A 15,668-nucleotide genomic window follows, 5' to 3' on the forward strand; every position below is an offset into this window, starting at 1 on the left:
GGCATACTACGACCGGCGCAGGCTCTCGCCGCGCCATGATGTTATTGGACCTTGGCAAGTCCCGGATGTCTTTCCAGAGGTTGGTCTTCGGCTGGTCGTAGGCATTTTGTTTGTTGACCATCTCGATACTATCACTGTAATTCATCGTCACTGTCGAATGTGGTTGATCAAGAAGAGTCGGTAGTGGCAGCTGAAGGCGGGTTGTGGAGAGGAAACAGAGTCAAGAGACAATGGTCACAGGAACATTACGAAATATCTGCTATAGGGCTTTGACTTACTAAATGTTGCTAAGATATCTTTATGACCCGTAGAATGCTAATCCTGTCCAAGCTATGGAGACTATGTGAAAGACGAAAAGAAATAAAAGATAAATTCGGGATCAGGGGCAATACCCAGCCGCAGTTAAATCTCCGCTAATCTCAGACAAAATCTGCACTAACCTGGCCATGAAGGCGCTCATACCTGTCCAGCGCCTCCGTCTCGGCCACATTCTCGTAGGGCTCCCATGTCTCCTCCCCGCCTTTCCACTTCACAAGCACTTTCACGCTGCCGTTATTCAGCTTCCTGTGGCCGCAGATTTCCTCTGCCTCCCACTCTTCCTGCCATTGCCGAGCTCCGTTTTGAGTGGCGTCAACGGTCCTGAGCTTGGCGTGATACCTCGTCCTAATAGCGCCGGCGGTACGCCCCGGGAGATGCTTGGCGATCGCGAGTCAAGACAGCCCTTGCTCCTTTAGCTAACGGATCTTGGTATCGTCCTCTGGTATATATCTTACCCTCCCCGAAGTTGAAGTCGACTTTCGAGTTGGCCGGTAGGTTCTCGGGCTTCGGGGACTGTATGCTCCTTTATCTCGCCGGGCTCTGCTTCTAGGCAGAGGGAGCGGAGCTTCGATCCTCTATAATCCCGTGCTCTCTTCCATAGCTTGTATACAGGTTCTAGGTGAACTATACTATAAAGGTAGGCGACGAACCGTATATCATAACGTATTTGAGGACAGCGTTCCTAAGGAGCCATTCCTCGAACGTTACGATAACGTTTCTATCTACTTTAGTATCTCTTTCTAGGGTGGATTCTAGGCTAGAGTCTTATAGCAACGGCGGATAGGTAGTATGACGGTATGGTGCATTCAACAGGGTCAAGCCGGCTGTTCGTGACACTCAATTCCATTAAACTAAGCTTGAAGAAGGAAAGGAAAGGTTCTGGGTCGATTGGTCCAGAATTACATGAAGATATTTCCCCATTTGTGGGTCACGTGACCTCTGGCCCACTTCGTCCGTTCCACTAGGAAGGTCGTGGGTTCGACTCCCATCTGGGGCGATACCCGTATCGACCGTGATATTTAATTATCATTAGACTTAAAGAGATAACGTATACGATAAGCGAATGAACATAGGCAAGCGAATGACATAGGCAAGCGAATGACATAGGCAAGCGAATGACATAGGCAAGCGAATGACATAGGCAAGCGAATGACATACGACATCGGACTTACGTATCTCCCAGCTTCTTCCTTGATTCTCTTTATAATATAAACATGCATCGCAAAAACGACGATGGCCAGTTGATCTTATCTATTCAGATAATGTAAAATAACCCGAATCTAAGCGCTCGAGCTACTGGCAAGATCTACAATATAGATCACTAAAAAATAAGTCATTGTAAACGCGATATAAAATTATAACGCGATATTCCAGCTAACTTATAGAAGTTGACTGACTTAGAAGAATCAACAATTATTTAATATATCCTCGACCTAGATATAAAAGGATTTCCTCCCCGCTTGTCTAGTATAGAAGATAACGTATCTTATAAGCGAGCCGGCCATATAAGCGAGCCGGCCATATAAGCGAGCCGGCCACTCTCCACTACACTACCAACAATATCCTCAATCACAAAACAACAACACTAGGAACTAACAATAATTACATCAGAAACAGATGAATCAGACCCTTCTGCACCCTCCTGGCAAGTGCGGGCATTATGGCCAGGCTTGCCGCACACACCACAGCACCGAACCTTCGTATGACCCCCCCCAGCACCACTACCATCCAGCTGTATTTCTTGCATTTCCTCCCTACCTACAGCCCCCTAGCTTACCACCTCCTGTGCCTCCTGCACAGTAAGTGATCCTCCAAGCCGCACACGTGTTTTTTTGGCTCTCCGGCGCTTGCTTAGCGCCTCGTTAGCCTTGCGGAGCGAAGACACCTCTGCCTGAAGGAGGGCCACCTGGTGCATTATAGCCATCGTACCCTTGGTAAGCTGGTCTATAGCAGCCAACATTGAAGTCGGGGAGCTATTTTGATGGTTGGCAATGCGAGTCTTGATAAGCGTTGACTGTGACTCGGCTTCTCGAGGGTTGTATGGTGTCTGGAAGACCCAAGATTATACAGTGCCCGGCCGTGAGGTTAGGGGTGTTGGTGTACGAAGCTTGATATCTAGCTTCGAAAGCACCCTCTCTGGATTGTATAGCATAAGGCCAGCCCCTGCAAAACCGCCCTGTATATTCCTCTTGGTAATAGAGGTAAAGAAGGCCGTGCGAAAGGCACAAAGGAACTCGAGCTTGCTTTTATGGTTGATATACGCACGTACTAAGTCCTTAATCTGGCGACCATACGCTTGCTTTAACGGCCTAAAGCAGCCAACATTAAGTGGCTAGAGGAGGTAGGAGGAATATAGAGGCATATAGAGCGTAATAATGTTGTTCTACTAGCAATAGAGCTCGAACTCGGTCGAGTGGTGGCTTTCATGGCCATCGAGGATCAACAACCAGTATTTACCCTTTGTCCGAAGCACTATATGGTAGTCGAAGTGCTTAATCTAATCAAGGCCTGCTGCATTAGTAGTCCAGCCATTCTCGGTGGTTGCAATACGCCAGTCGGCCGGGAGGTTGCACTCTTGATACCAGTTGGCGAGATAGTACTGCGCCGCTAAGATGATAAACGGAGGGATAGCCCAGCCAAGGGCATTGACGCCTTAGATTACTATCGCCTATTCGCGGTTGCCAGGCTGGGCTAGCTTCGCCTTACTATGGCCATCCGAGGTTGTAACTACTATACCCGGGAAGATAATACCCATTATAAACCTAGTCTTATTGAAGTTGTAGATATCATCATCTACAATGCCATACTTGGCCTTAACATTCTGTACAAGGGCAAACCATTCGCCAATAACCTTTGGATCCTCGTACTTGGCCCTCTAGTAGTCGTATCTATACGTATAACGTATCCGGAGCTCTGGCTGGCGTTTAACGAAGTTATACGCCCAGAGCTTGCCGACAGGGGGCGTATCGCATACGCGTAGCAGTTGGTTGGCTATATCTTCTACACTACGCAGTCTCGGCGGAAAAGCTCGCTTAGATAGCTCAATTATATACTGAACAAGAGCCCTCTCTTCGGAATCGGTGAGCCGGCGCAAGTTGGGCGTAGTGTCGCGTCGTATAGGCCGGCCCGCTAGTCGGTCTTGCAAGGTTGTTCGTCGAACGTCGTAGTACTTCGCTGCAGCCCTTATGCTTAGTTTTTGGTCTTTTTGTATCGCTTCGAGGGCTAGGTTTATCCTAGCCTCGTACGAAGAAGAAGACATGTTAGGTTGTAAAGAAAATCTGGTTTTAAGCGCGGAAGTGACGCGTCGCGGGTAAAGTGGCCGGCTCGCTTATATGGCCAGCTCGCTTATAAGATACGTTATAGCCAACTGACTATTTGCCGAACGCAATATAGGACGCATTAGGACGCGTTAGGCTTATAACTTTATTAAACGGCAACTATAACTTACTATACGCTTTAATTGGCAATACGATTACTAGAGGGCTAAATATAAAGATCCGGAAATCATTTATAGCTAGTTCGCACTTGTATAGAATATAATCGTGAAGTATAGTATCTAGGAGGCAGATATCTATAACTTCGACAAGACCGGGTTTCAGATGGGTATTATCTCAACCGTAATAGTTGTTATAAGCTCTGAACGGCATGGCAGGGCAAAGTCGAAGCAGCCTAGCAATCGGGAGTAGGCAATAGTAATCTAGGGCATTAATACAACTAGCTAGGTGGTCCTACCATTTATTATCATCTAGGGCAAATATTACCTCTCCTTTTAGTACAAGAATAGCTTATTGCTAAAGGACTAGGTTATTGTAATATCTGAGAATGGTTAGACGACTAAGGAGAGAGGCCTTGAATAGATTCAATACTTCGGTAAGCATACTAGAGCTCGAACAGCCGGGGTTTATCGCCTTCTCATCCTCAACGGCTATAATAGCCACTACTCGACCGACTTCGAGGTCTACTATAAGGAGAATAACATTATAACTCCCTATATACCTCCCTACTTATCTTATATCCTCTAGCTAGCTAATATTAGGTATTTCAGCCTACTAAAGGTGGCATACAGCAAGCAGATTAAGGAGATAATATAGGCTGGTATAATCTATATCACTAAGGAGGACTTCTTTCCCGCCTTCTTTATAGCTTACCGGGCGGCGATAATATGCAAAAACATTCAAGGAGGTTTCCGAGGCGCCAGACTTGTTCCTTTTAACCCCGAGAAGTTGATCTCCTAGCTTGACATCTGGCTTAAGACGCTATCACCCTCGAACTCTCGGCCTAGTAGTACCTATACCTAGGTTTCTAAGACGCCAAAAAATACAACTGAAGCTTTCTTATAGACAAATCTAATTAAAACTCGGATTGCCCGGCATCGAAATAGCTTTCTAACTGAGATTTTAAGAGCTGTTGATCTCCTTGCGAAAGGTACCAAAAAGATTATATATAAGATGGCGTTGATATAAGCGGAGATCTAGGACTTATAGACGGCAAATAAAGCCCTAAGCAAGCGCCGGAGGGCCAAGAAACAACGGTTCCGACAAGGAAGATCGCTTAGTATATAGGATACATAGGATTTGCAGGGCCAGAGAGAGGTAGAGGTGCAGATCAAGGAGGAAACGCAGGCGGGTAGTGGTCGGAAGCCAAGGACCGAGACGCACGCGCGGCGTTATGGCAACTGCGGGGAGCCCGGCCACAATGTGCGCACCTGTCAGATAGTTGTGGAAACATCTGAAGAAGATGAGTCTAAGTAGTTTCAATTGTTTTGAGCTATTGTGGTGGGACAGATAGAGATTTGGTTGCGAAGGTTCGATTTTGTATGTCATTCGCTTGTCTGTGTCATTCGCTTATCGTGTACGTTAATAGGTAATATTAATAGTATAAAACATGGTCCCTATCTACGCATCAACCGTGCGTTTGATTACCCCCATCTCCCCATCCGGCACCATCTGCCGGAACAATTGCATCGGATCGAAGAAGACGTCGACTTTGCGAAGCTGCAACTGATCGTTCACTTCACCCACGGTGACACCCTCGATCTCAATTGGCCCGCCGTGTGCCTTGATCGTGACCTTTTCGCCCTTGCTGGCAACAGCAAAACCGCCACCATCAGCAATCATGCCCGCAGCATCGCGAACTGAGGGCGGTAGCTTTCTTCGATGAAGCAAGAGGACATTACCTACCTGTTTACTCCCGTATAATCCTCCTTCATGACCCCCCAATGCCGCCAGCGGAAGGCCACCTTGGGCGGGCCCGAGTACACCTCGAGCACCTCCCACGCGAAGCTGGGCATCATGCGCTTGAAGGTCTTGTGCGAGTCGTCGAAGCTCGACCGCATCGGGCAGTAGTACTCGTTGCCTGACCCGATGACGGCGTTGTACGTGCCGACCGTCAGCATGTGCTCGGCCGTCTGCGGGGGGCCTCCGTTGACTGAGAAGGTGTAGGACGAGGGCGACTCGATGGTGCGCCAGTCGGCCAGGTCGGTTTTGTGGCTCGCCTCGATCTCCCAGTTCTTGACCAGCTTCTCGACCAGGTCCGGGAGGGAGCCTGCTTGGTGGGAGCAGCGCTTGGCTGGTCCGGGTGGGTAGCGTTAGTCAGTTCTTTTCCCTTTGATCTTTCCATTTCCCTTTCTCTTCATTTTCTCTTGCGGTCGTTCTCCCTCCTTCTTCTTTGGCGCACTTCTATGATAGTAGTAAGGGGAAAGGAGACGGCCATGCTTACTTTCGGAGTACATCTTACGCGTCTTGCTGTAGTCGGGCGCCCGGCCGTAGCGCCACCTGACGTCGGTGTCCTTGAGCACGGCATCCTCATCTAGAACGTAGTCTGGCAACACCGGAGCAGGTGCCTCGGCGGCGGCATTTTGCGCCTCAACAGTGGCCATGGTGGTGATCTCAGGTAAGCCGTACTTGAGTGGCCAGATATCAACAAGGAACCAGGGCGTCAAGGGGCATAAGCTGAGGGGAGAATCTAGCGGGGTGCCATGCAAAACACCAAGGTGCCAGCCCCCCTATTTATGTACAATACCAATCCACCACTTCCAGCCTGCTAACGAGGGGCCATGGACCCCTCACTCGACAAGCGCTTTTCCAAGCATCCCCGCCTTGCTTGGGAAACCGAGATCTCCGTATCTGAACCACCCCGATGGGTCCGGAGTCGTAACTGCAACCCTGTGCCGCGCAGCGACAGGACCCTTCACCCCCGGTGGCAATGCAAAAGGGCCAAGCATTAACATTTTTAACGTTAGGGTTGTTGGAGTTTGGTATGGAGTAGCGAGCGAGGCATGGTTCCCCTATGTCCTGCGTCCTCGGCAAGCAGTCTTCGTCAGGGGTGATTGGCTGGATGCTCGCCTCCTGATCTTTTTCTGCAGAGATGACTACCTATGCGCAGACCTTGGAAGACCAACGACGTTGCATCGCATGCTGCCGTACGACGTGGGGGCCGTTCATTGAATGAACATGCAGAACCAACGCCTTTCCCCCTCTACTGCGCTAGTGTACGTATGGGAATCCTGCGGTCCGAACTTCGAATCCCTGCAGCATCAGCCCAATCCGCGCGCCGGCAAAACAACAAATCGAAGTTCCTTGTGGCCACGTCTCGGCTTATCGACTGCTGTACTCCGACTCTTTGTACCTAAGAAGGCGTTCCTGCCATCTGTCCAGCCTCAGTTTCGGACTCATGAACATGACCGGCTGATCAAGTCGAGTATACAGAATACCCACTCCGGATCTCTATGCTAAAGAGGCACGCTGTTGTGAGGGCGAATGGCCTTCCATTGATATGCATGCTGTGTGGTGGAGGAAGAAGGCATGATGCCGTCTGCAAACACCCTCGGGGCAAAGGGAACAGCCTATTCCTCACAAGAACTCTCGATTAACAGAACTGGGAAGAGTCGGTTGAAGGCGAGGTGACCTGGAGAAGGTCGCCGGCTGAAATGCGGGGACTAGGTTTCTCAAAAAGCAGTTCCCATCGGCCCCAGCAGTCTCATCCGATGACTTCCGCGGTTCCTGCGATGCCGTTGAGCTTTGTCACCAGCGAGCCATGCTCTTTCGATCTGATCTGCAGGACTCCCTGGACCTTCATTCGATTCGGCAACTCCTCGCACTTCGGCCCGGCGGCCTCCGCGAAGGCTTTAAATAGCTTTTGCGTCCCGGTGTTTCTATACTGGAATACAGTGTCATTTTGGATGCAGACAGAGTCCGGGGTTGAAGCTACCGGCGTTGAGGCCTTGGTAGCGCCTGGCCCGGATCCAGCTAACTGTGAAGAGCCTCGAGGAAAAAGGTGATCCAGGGCTTTTGATAACCTCAGGGGTTTTAAGAACGCCGGTGGGCTGGTGATTGGCCTGCCACAGCGAAAAGGGCCTGCAACATCGAGTGCGGAATTTCTATCGCCTTGACCGCAGTTCACCCTGTCGACAAGCAACTGGCTTGGTGCAATGGACTCCCGCCATGGCTACAGATGAAGGCTCGACACGGCGGGAACTATGACTATGCGGAATGCGGGGTGCTAGCCTGCTGGGTAGGTGGCTGTGGCTGTGGACAGTCCTTACACAGCGAAGAGATAGGTAGGTATTCAGCAGCACATCGGCTCCGATGAAACATCATACAGCAATGCCCTTGCCACGATATGTGACACCCAAAGCGAGTAACGCATATTTCCTACATACTAGACGGCTATTGTCCCAGACTGGTGATAAAGCGGGCAACGCCACGGCAGTAACGAGCAATCTACGTACCTCACCGAGCTGTCAAAGCGCAGTACGGCTCATTCTAGTCGTCGGTCGCGCAGCAAACTCCTCGACCCGAAGTCAGCTCAGAACCCGATGAGCAAGGCTCAATACCAGTATCAATCACAGGAGGATAGCCGTACTATTTCAATACTCCCATTGCACCCATGAAAGCAGAGTGCTCCGTTGAAAGACGACGTTGCCATCAACTCTGGTGTGTGTTCTGTTGGGTAGCAGCGTTACTTGCTTGTTGGCGCATGTTATGTTCATGGCTTGATGAAGGGACAGGCGATGGATATGCTTGCTCGGAATGAGGTATTTGACAGTGTAAGCTTAGATCGTTATTCGAGAAGGCCGCGCTCTAGGTGCGTATGTCTTTGCCGGGATAGTTTCGTCCAGCCTTCCCTCCTCCTTAATGTAGTCAAATGCCAGTAGCGCTGTTTGCCTGACCTCTTGCCTCGTAAATTCCAAGTCGATGTCAACAGCCTTCCTTGCCCTTGACCTCAGCTTCAGTCTCCCAGGCAAACTGTTGATGCTCCTCAAGCCTAGCCTCACGACCGACGGGCGGCCGCTCTATCCGTCGTCAGATTTAAGGTGAAGTTGAACTGACATACGTTCTTCTCATCACTGAACGTGAAGAAGTATGGGTCGCCCAACGAGCCCGCCAACCCGAGCTGCGTGAAGACTGGCCTCCTCCCAGAGTTCTCGCGCGGCACCGTGCAGGATAGTCTCGTCTTCGTCATCACAGACGCCGCCGGAGGCACCCATTTGTTTGGGTCCTCGTCACTGGCAGCCCGCTGATTCGCGAAATGTGCCGGGCTATGCAAGTCCGCCTCACAAGCCAAGATCAAGGAAGGCTAGGAACAGAGCAGAGCATTGCAACCTCACTCCGAATACGGTGATGCAGCGTGAAAGTCATTGGTTGGGATTGACGGCGAGCGGGGGTTGGGAAATCGCTTTGGGTCCCAGCTGGCAGCCCTTTGGGATGAACCCCAGACCAGTGGCTTTGTTGACCAAGATGTGGTAGCTTGTTCATATCGTAGCACAGCTGGCTATGTGGTTCGGTTGCCAGGTAGTAGAAAATGCTTATGCCGTGCTCGTGGGCATAGCCAGGCAGATTGGTCTTCCAGATTTTCACCATAAGCCTCCTCGGTGAGATCCTCTTCCCGACATATCCTATAGAGCTCATGGGGACCTGGTGGTTGCCTCGAGCTTGGATGAATGTACTCTAATACAACCCTGAGGGGATGCTTCCCTTAGCCTTGTGTAAGATAAGCCCGGCAGCGCAGCATTCGACAGAAGCAACGAGTCTCGCCGTGAAGTGCCACCTCCGAACTGCTATCCACGACTAGACATATCGCAGTACCATTGCACGGCTGCTGCCGTCTAGTCCATTGCTCATACATTGCCGATTTCCCAGAGATCCCCATCTATCAATCGCCTACTTTCGTTTGGAGATCCTCTCCGACACTCTCCGGACCTTTGCTGGCGGCCGTGAGTCTTCGCCCTCGCTTTCTTCCTCCTCATCCTCCTCCACATCGTTGTGGTCGACCTCATCCTCGTCCATTGACTCAGCACCTGCCACCTCTTCATCTGATTCCTCGTCGTATTCCTCGTCCGACTCCTCCTCGGAATCAGAGACGACCGTTGCCCCAGCGGGGAAGTCGTCTTCGTCATCCTCGGCATCCCCCCCGGCGGTACCGTTGGTGAGCGTCTTGCCAAGGCCTTCCTGGCCTTCCACGTAGACAACGCCCGGCTCGTCCGCATCTTCGTCCTCCTCAGTGGACTGCTCCTCATCGCCACCGCGAGTTCGGCTGGCATTGGCCGCCTTGATGGACTTCCGGAACTTCATCTGCGAATCCAACATATCCAGCTTCCCCTTGAGCGCCAACAGACTCGGAAGGCCCCTCGAGCGCTCCTCTAGAACACGATTGAGCTCGCTCAGCCGGGCGACAAGATCCGGTTGTGTGACGAGGGCCCCTCCGTGAGCAACCAGCGTCCACTGCATCCACCTCATCAGTCCAAATGCACGGCCCGGCCGACGGTGCATGCGGGCCGAGAGCTTGGAAAGGAGAGTGCCGGCGAGCGCCGAGTCCATGCGGTTGATGGTATTCTCTATTATCTTCACATCGGTGGTTTGAAGACAGGATTCGAGAAGATCGGAGTCGTCGGACCGGAGCGCCTGGTTCAGCACTGTGCCAAGCGAGGTCGCACTGATCGGGGCGGTCGGCCGTTGTTGGACCTCAAGCCGGGACGTTTGTGCCGCGGCGGCCTGCGCCGCTAGAGATGCGGGAACATCGATGGTTGAGTTTCCGCGGACAAGGTCACCGAATGTCGGTGGCGTCGGCTCGCCATCGGCGCTGTCAACCCCCTCCTGCATCACCGCATCCACATCTCCTTCGCCTTGACCTCTTTTTAGCCTGGGTGAATCGGCCGAGTTGTGCTTTTGGTTCGGCATCTTGCTCTCATCGTCACTCGGTCCCTCCTCGTCGTCAGAGGAGCCGTATGGGATGGGAGCATCACTAGCGATCTCGGCTGGCTCTGTTGTCGATTTAGACGTCAATCCAGTCGACACCGCAGTCCTGGTCTCGTCGATCTTGCTCTTTATTGGCGCCTTTGCACTCTGCCTCACCACCGGCTTGGCGATTGTCGTCGCAGATTTCCGTTTGGTTGACATTGTTGAGTTGATTAAGCAGCGGTTGTGTCGACGGGGCAGCTGAATGCTGCTGGGTAGCAAGAACTGTGACTCTCTAGCTTGACTGTCAATTGCAAGCAGATTATGCCCGGTAAGGTTGTCAGACAGCTTCGGATCAAACGGATTGCGTATGCTTGAGAAGAGAGGGAATGCGCCTTAACTCATATGGGACCGACTCCAGCAAAAATTTCGGGGAACTCATCAGCCAAATCTTTTTTACAGTATGGCTTGGCAAATCCGATAACGATAACGTTAACCAGCATCAGCCACAGCCACACGGGCCGTGCCAAGCCGTGGTGGGTAGGCTGAGGCTTAGAGATATCGATACGTAGAACGGCCCGCTCAATCATGTGACTCTGTGGCCTAACCATTCCGAGTTAGATGAGTCATTTGATCGACAACATGATGCGCTAGGCAAGATTGAGGTAGGAAGCTCATTGGGGGAAAAGTTTGGAGGTTGGAACTTGACATAACACTTGTCAAGACGAGTGGAAATCGTCTCCGTGAAAACACGATATACCTAGCTACGCTCAAGAAACGTTGACCTCAAGGTATGCTGTTAGAGCCAAGCTGCATCTCGGTCTCTGGAGAGCTTGCACCCTTCATGGGGGACAATTGCAGCGATGCTATTCTAGTCAAGAGGATAGTTATTGGTAGCGACGTTTACTGTGGTATCGGTATGCAATGTGCCTGATGAATTGCGGAGTTCGAAGCTTTGCGCGTCATTCTCGCGTACCGTGGTGTCTCCCGCACTGTGCGACGAACGACTGTGTTGCGAATGCCGACACAGCTGCCACATCCTCGACTACGGTACCTAGCTCTTAGTGTTTACGAGGAGCACTCAAATACCGATAATGGAACTTGAGAGTTCTTGCCAGACTGTTCGCTTTGCTTCAATGCAAACTGCCTCTCTATGTAAGTAAACTACAATTCGGAAAGGTTTGCACGAACGCTCCTGGTAGAACTGCCGTTGGTTTCTTGGCGCGTCTCGCATGTTAAAGTCACCTTCTCCCTTGTGGAATGTGGAGATCGACATTACAGCAAGATGCTTTAGTGTAGACCCTGCCTGGTAGCAATTCTGTCAAGTATCGAAGTTCTGCATCAAGCATATCCTAACTGATATTGTAAAGATACAAACGCATCGATTCTCTCCTTGCCGTTCGTGGTACGGGACGGGACGCCACTTTGTGGCCCAGTGTTCCTGCGCATTGGCCACCACGCCTGTTAGTAACCAATCAGAGGCGGCAAAGCGGCTTTGATAAGCCCAGTGAGCCACTCAGAGGCGGAGTCAAAGGCCAGATGCTGGAGCTAGGGCGTTTGATAAATAGCCACGAGGGTCCGACCGTGACTGAACATGTGTTTTTAACCCAGACTTTTCGACGCTGCCGTCACGATACAAAAACAACCCCCCCAGTCCAAACCGACGCAGCCAACCAGAACACGGTGCACAGACATCAACGCCTGAACCGGATTTGGTTCGTTCTTCGTACCGACCGAGTTTTTCCTTCCCGAGCGAGCAGCGCGAATTTCACGAGGCTGGCGCGGGAAAGTCTATAATCTCAGCCTTCCTCTCCGGAGCCATTTCGCGGACCTTGTGAGTGGTTCCCATTCTTTTTCCTTCTTTCGCATTTTCAGTCGCGATCCAACGCGCGTGCACGTCCCTCCATTCCATACTGCCCCGCCAAACATCGCCCTCCTCTTTCCAAAAGTATCACCAAGGTCAAGATCGCCACTTTATGGTGGCGTGCACCGCATTCAACGCCACATCGCGCTGCATCACCTGCGAAATCATTTCCTGGCGACTTCGCATTTAGGATTTCGCGAATTTCGCGATTGCGCAATTGACGAGCGATCTTCTAATAATACATACATTGCGCTAACCGATACCCGGGGCAGCCGATTTGATGCGCGTCGAACTTGAAACCGCACAGCTATCGCATGGCAATCATGACCACCCAACAATCGGAAGGTGGACTTCTCAACGAGAAGCCCCTCGAGCGCACGATCCCCATGAATAAGGAAGGCCTCAACGGCAACCTAGAGGTAAATGGGTAAGTTCTAAGTTTTCTCTTCAGTCGGTCGCGCCTGAGTTGTCGCAATCGCATGCTGATTTCTTCCCGCAACAGCCACGCCTCTCCGCGCCGCGAATCTCCTTCCTCTTCTCCTCCAAAGCAGGATCAGAACGGTGAAATGCGTTCTGCCAGTCTTGACACCCCACAGAACCAGGACGCATTCCTTCCCAACGACAGTATTACCAACGAGATTAAGAACGCAGATGAAACGGCGACGTCAGCTCGGCCAGATATTCAAGGGGAGAGCCGAGAGGAGGAAACGGCAAAACATCTTGAAGACGTCGAAGAAGACGCACCTAAACTAAGGGACATGGATGCTAGACAGGAAACGGAGAACGAAACAACTCCTGCAGACACCGACATGCCTGATGCGCCCGCCAATCAGGCGCCCGGAGAGAAAGTGTCGGAGGCAGCGTCACCGAAGTCGGAGGTGAAGACCGAAGCGGCGGACATGGGTGAGGAGCAAGAATTGCAACCCGAGAATGCTGCTGATGCGGCTGGCGCGCCTGATGATTTAGCGCCCCGCGACGAGAAAGAGGATGTCGCAATGGCGGACGCGGCTCCAGAGAATGAAGTTTCGGTGGTCAAGGGTGCTTCAGAAGGTACAGGAGCAAACGGACTGCGCGACGTTTCGCCTGTTAGCCCCAAGGGCGCGGTTGACGATTCTCGGCCTAACCACACCGAGTCGGCGGATGCTCGCCTCACTGCTTCTGCAATCAATACAGAACTGGCTCAGCCAATCGTATCCGAGCCCGCGGAACCGTCTACAAAGTTCTCAAGGGAACGCGATATCGATAGTGAAGATGAGCCCGTCGCGAAGCGAACCAAGGTTGATCACGCGACGGAGGGTCAAACACGGGAGAAGCGCGAAGCAGATGGAGAGAGCATGGCGGTCGATCAGCCGGCTGCGAATGAGAGTGGACAGGCCAAGAATCTGAGTGACGACGCGCTCAACGACAGCCCAATTACGGAGTGGCAAAACAAGCAGATCCGGCAAGTCCTAGCGGGGGTCAAGAAGACAAAAGTAGGAGCGATTTTCCGACTCCCAGTTGCGCAGCTCTGGCCCCAGCTGTGGGCCGAGTACTCAGCCAAGGTTTCCAACCCTGTTGACATCAGCTCGATGGAGAAACGTCTCCGCGGCGATGGGCCACGCTATGAGACCATGGGTGAGTTCAAGCAAGACCTAGACTTGATGGTGCAGAACTCGGTCACTTTCAACGGCGAGGCCCACGACGTGACGCTCCAGGCGAAAGCGTGCCGCGAAGCGATCCTCGGCCGGATGGCGTTGCAGCCAGCCACCGAACCTGCGAAGCCCGAGCGGAAGGAATCCGCTAAAGCGCACAGCACGAGACATGTTGAGCCTCGCGCAGCCACCGCCGTTTCCGTCGCCCCAGAAGCCGTTGTAGGCCGTCCCGCTAAGGGAGGTGCGGCCAGCCCTTCCCAGACACGGAACCCAGTCCCCGAGTCACCTGCATTCGCCCTTCCTCCCAACAGCAACGGCGTGCCTCTGATTCGGCGTGACTCGACCAAGGTTGACGGCCGCGCCAAGCGGCCAGTGAAGCCGGCCCACCCCAAAGACCTGGTCTACGACACGAAGCGCAAGAAGAAGCTGCCCTTGGAACTCCGCTTCTGCGACGAGGTTCTCACCGAACTCCGCAAGAGCAAGCACTATGACATCAACGCGGCCTTCCTTCAGCCTGTTGATCCCGTCGCCCTGAACATCCCCACATACCACAAAGTCATCAAGAAACCGATGGACCTCTCCACGATGGCTGAAAAGCTGGCGGGAGGCGACTACACGTCCCTTAAGGAGTTTGAGAAAGACTTCGATCTAATCATCAAGAACTGCAGGCTGTTCAATGGCGAAGACCACATCGTCTATGGTCAGGCGCGCCGTCTGCAAGACCTTTACCGCGCAGAGATGTCCAAGAAGGACGAGTGGATGGCCAGACATGCTCCGGCCGCACCGTCCCGCGCTGCCGCAAGCCCTCATCTGCATGACGACTCAGATTCGGAGGAAGCGGATTCCGAGGCCGATCCTGAACAAGACGAAGAGCGCAAGCTGGTCCAGCAACGTTTGGTTACGCTCCAAAAGCGGCTGGACCAGGAACAGAAGAAGATTAATGAGATGCTCAATTCCGGCACGTCACAGATTGCGGACGTTGAAATCTCACAGTCTGTCGTGGCCTTGCTTCAGAAGAACATGATGCAGGAGCGCGCTAAGCTTGCCAACCTCCCGGCGAAGAAGCCTAGCAAGCCCAAGCCATCCAAATCCAAGAAGGCCGGTGGCGCGGGAGGCATCACCGGTAAAAAGGCTGCGGTCGCTGGGGCGGCGCCCAAGAAGAGTGGGACCAAGAAGACAGCCAAGAAAAAGATCGGCCAGCTCGAGAAAGATATTGTTACGGACGCCATAGGGAACCTGGAGGGCCAGCTGCTGGAGCGGGCTATTGACATTATCAAGAAAGACACCGGCCAGGGAGAGAACGATGCGGGCGAATTGGAACTTGACATCGAGGTCCTTTCCGACGAAGCCCTACAGAAGCTCTATGACATCGCCATCAAGGCATTCCCGAATGTGCGTGCCGAGAAGGAGAGAGAGCGTTATGGGAACCAGGCGGCACCCGCGGCACCTGAGCCCGCCGCCGCCGGAGCGAGGTCAGGTGCCAAGTCCAAGAAGAATAAGCCAATGAGCAAGAGCGAGCAGGAGCGCCGCATCCAGCAGCTCAACGAGCTCCGCGCTCAGGCGGCTCGACAAGGCTCCGGTAGTCAGGAGCCCTTGGAGTCGATTGAGGGCAACGGCCACGAGGCCATCAACCAGCCTGAGCAGGACAGCGAAGACGAGGTTGACTCGGAGGAAGACTAG

General features: G+C 52.6%; 4 protein-coding genes across 4 annotated transcripts; 2 read left to right on the forward strand and 2 right to left on the reverse strand.

Moving 5' to 3' along the window:
- The first annotated feature begins 323 nt into the window (after nucleotides 1–323).
- B0T15DRAFT_537564 (uncharacterized protein) lies at nucleotides 324–1,165 on the forward strand. The gene is made up of 2 exons (XM_062869629.1): nucleotides 324–721; nucleotides 774–1,165. Exons 1-2 carry the CDS (start codon nucleotides 447–449, stop codon nucleotides 811–813), a joined length of 315 nt encoding a protein of 104 aa, XP_062720557.1. The 5' UTR covers nucleotides 324–446; the 3' UTR covers nucleotides 814–1,165.
- A 3,952-nt stretch (nucleotides 1,166–5,117) lies between these two features.
- On the reverse strand, nucleotides 5,118–6,594 carry B0T15DRAFT_537571 (uncharacterized protein). The gene is made up of 3 exons (XM_062869630.1): nucleotides 6,037–6,594; nucleotides 5,499–5,886; nucleotides 5,118–5,400 (listed from the first exon to the last, which is right to left on the reverse strand). Exons 1-3 carry the CDS (start codon nucleotides 6,194–6,196, stop codon nucleotides 5,214–5,216), a joined length of 735 nt encoding a protein of 244 aa, XP_062720558.1. The 5' UTR covers nucleotides 6,197–6,594; the 3' UTR covers nucleotides 5,118–5,213.
- A 2,759-nt stretch (nucleotides 6,595–9,353) lies between these two features.
- B0T15DRAFT_252969 (Dip2/Utp12 family-domain-containing protein) lies at nucleotides 9,354–10,804 on the reverse strand. Its single transcript, XM_062863205.1, has one exon. The coding sequence runs from the start codon at nucleotides 10,713–10,715 to the stop codon at nucleotides 9,480–9,482; it is 1,236 nt and encodes a 411-aa protein (XP_062720559.1). The 5' UTR covers nucleotides 10,716–10,804; the 3' UTR covers nucleotides 9,354–9,479.
- A 1,876-nt stretch (nucleotides 10,805–12,680) lies between these two features.
- On the forward strand, nucleotides 12,681–15,668 carry B0T15DRAFT_400428 (uncharacterized protein; the record flags this gene model as incomplete). The annotated part of the gene is made up of 2 exons (XM_062865059.1): nucleotides 12,681–12,784; nucleotides 12,860–15,668. The coding sequence occupies 2 exons, from the start codon at nucleotides 12,681–12,683 to the stop codon at nucleotides 15,666–15,668; spliced, it is 2,913 nt and encodes a 970-aa protein (XP_062720560.1).

The sequence above is a fragment of the Chaetomium strumarium genome (assembly GCF_033439665.1).
Source record: "Chaetomium strumarium strain CBS 333.67 chromosome Unknown B0T15scaffold_5, whole genome shotgun sequence".
NCBI classification, from domain to species: Eukaryota; Fungi; Ascomycota; class Sordariomycetes; order Sordariales; family Chaetomiaceae; genus Chaetomium; species Chaetomium strumarium.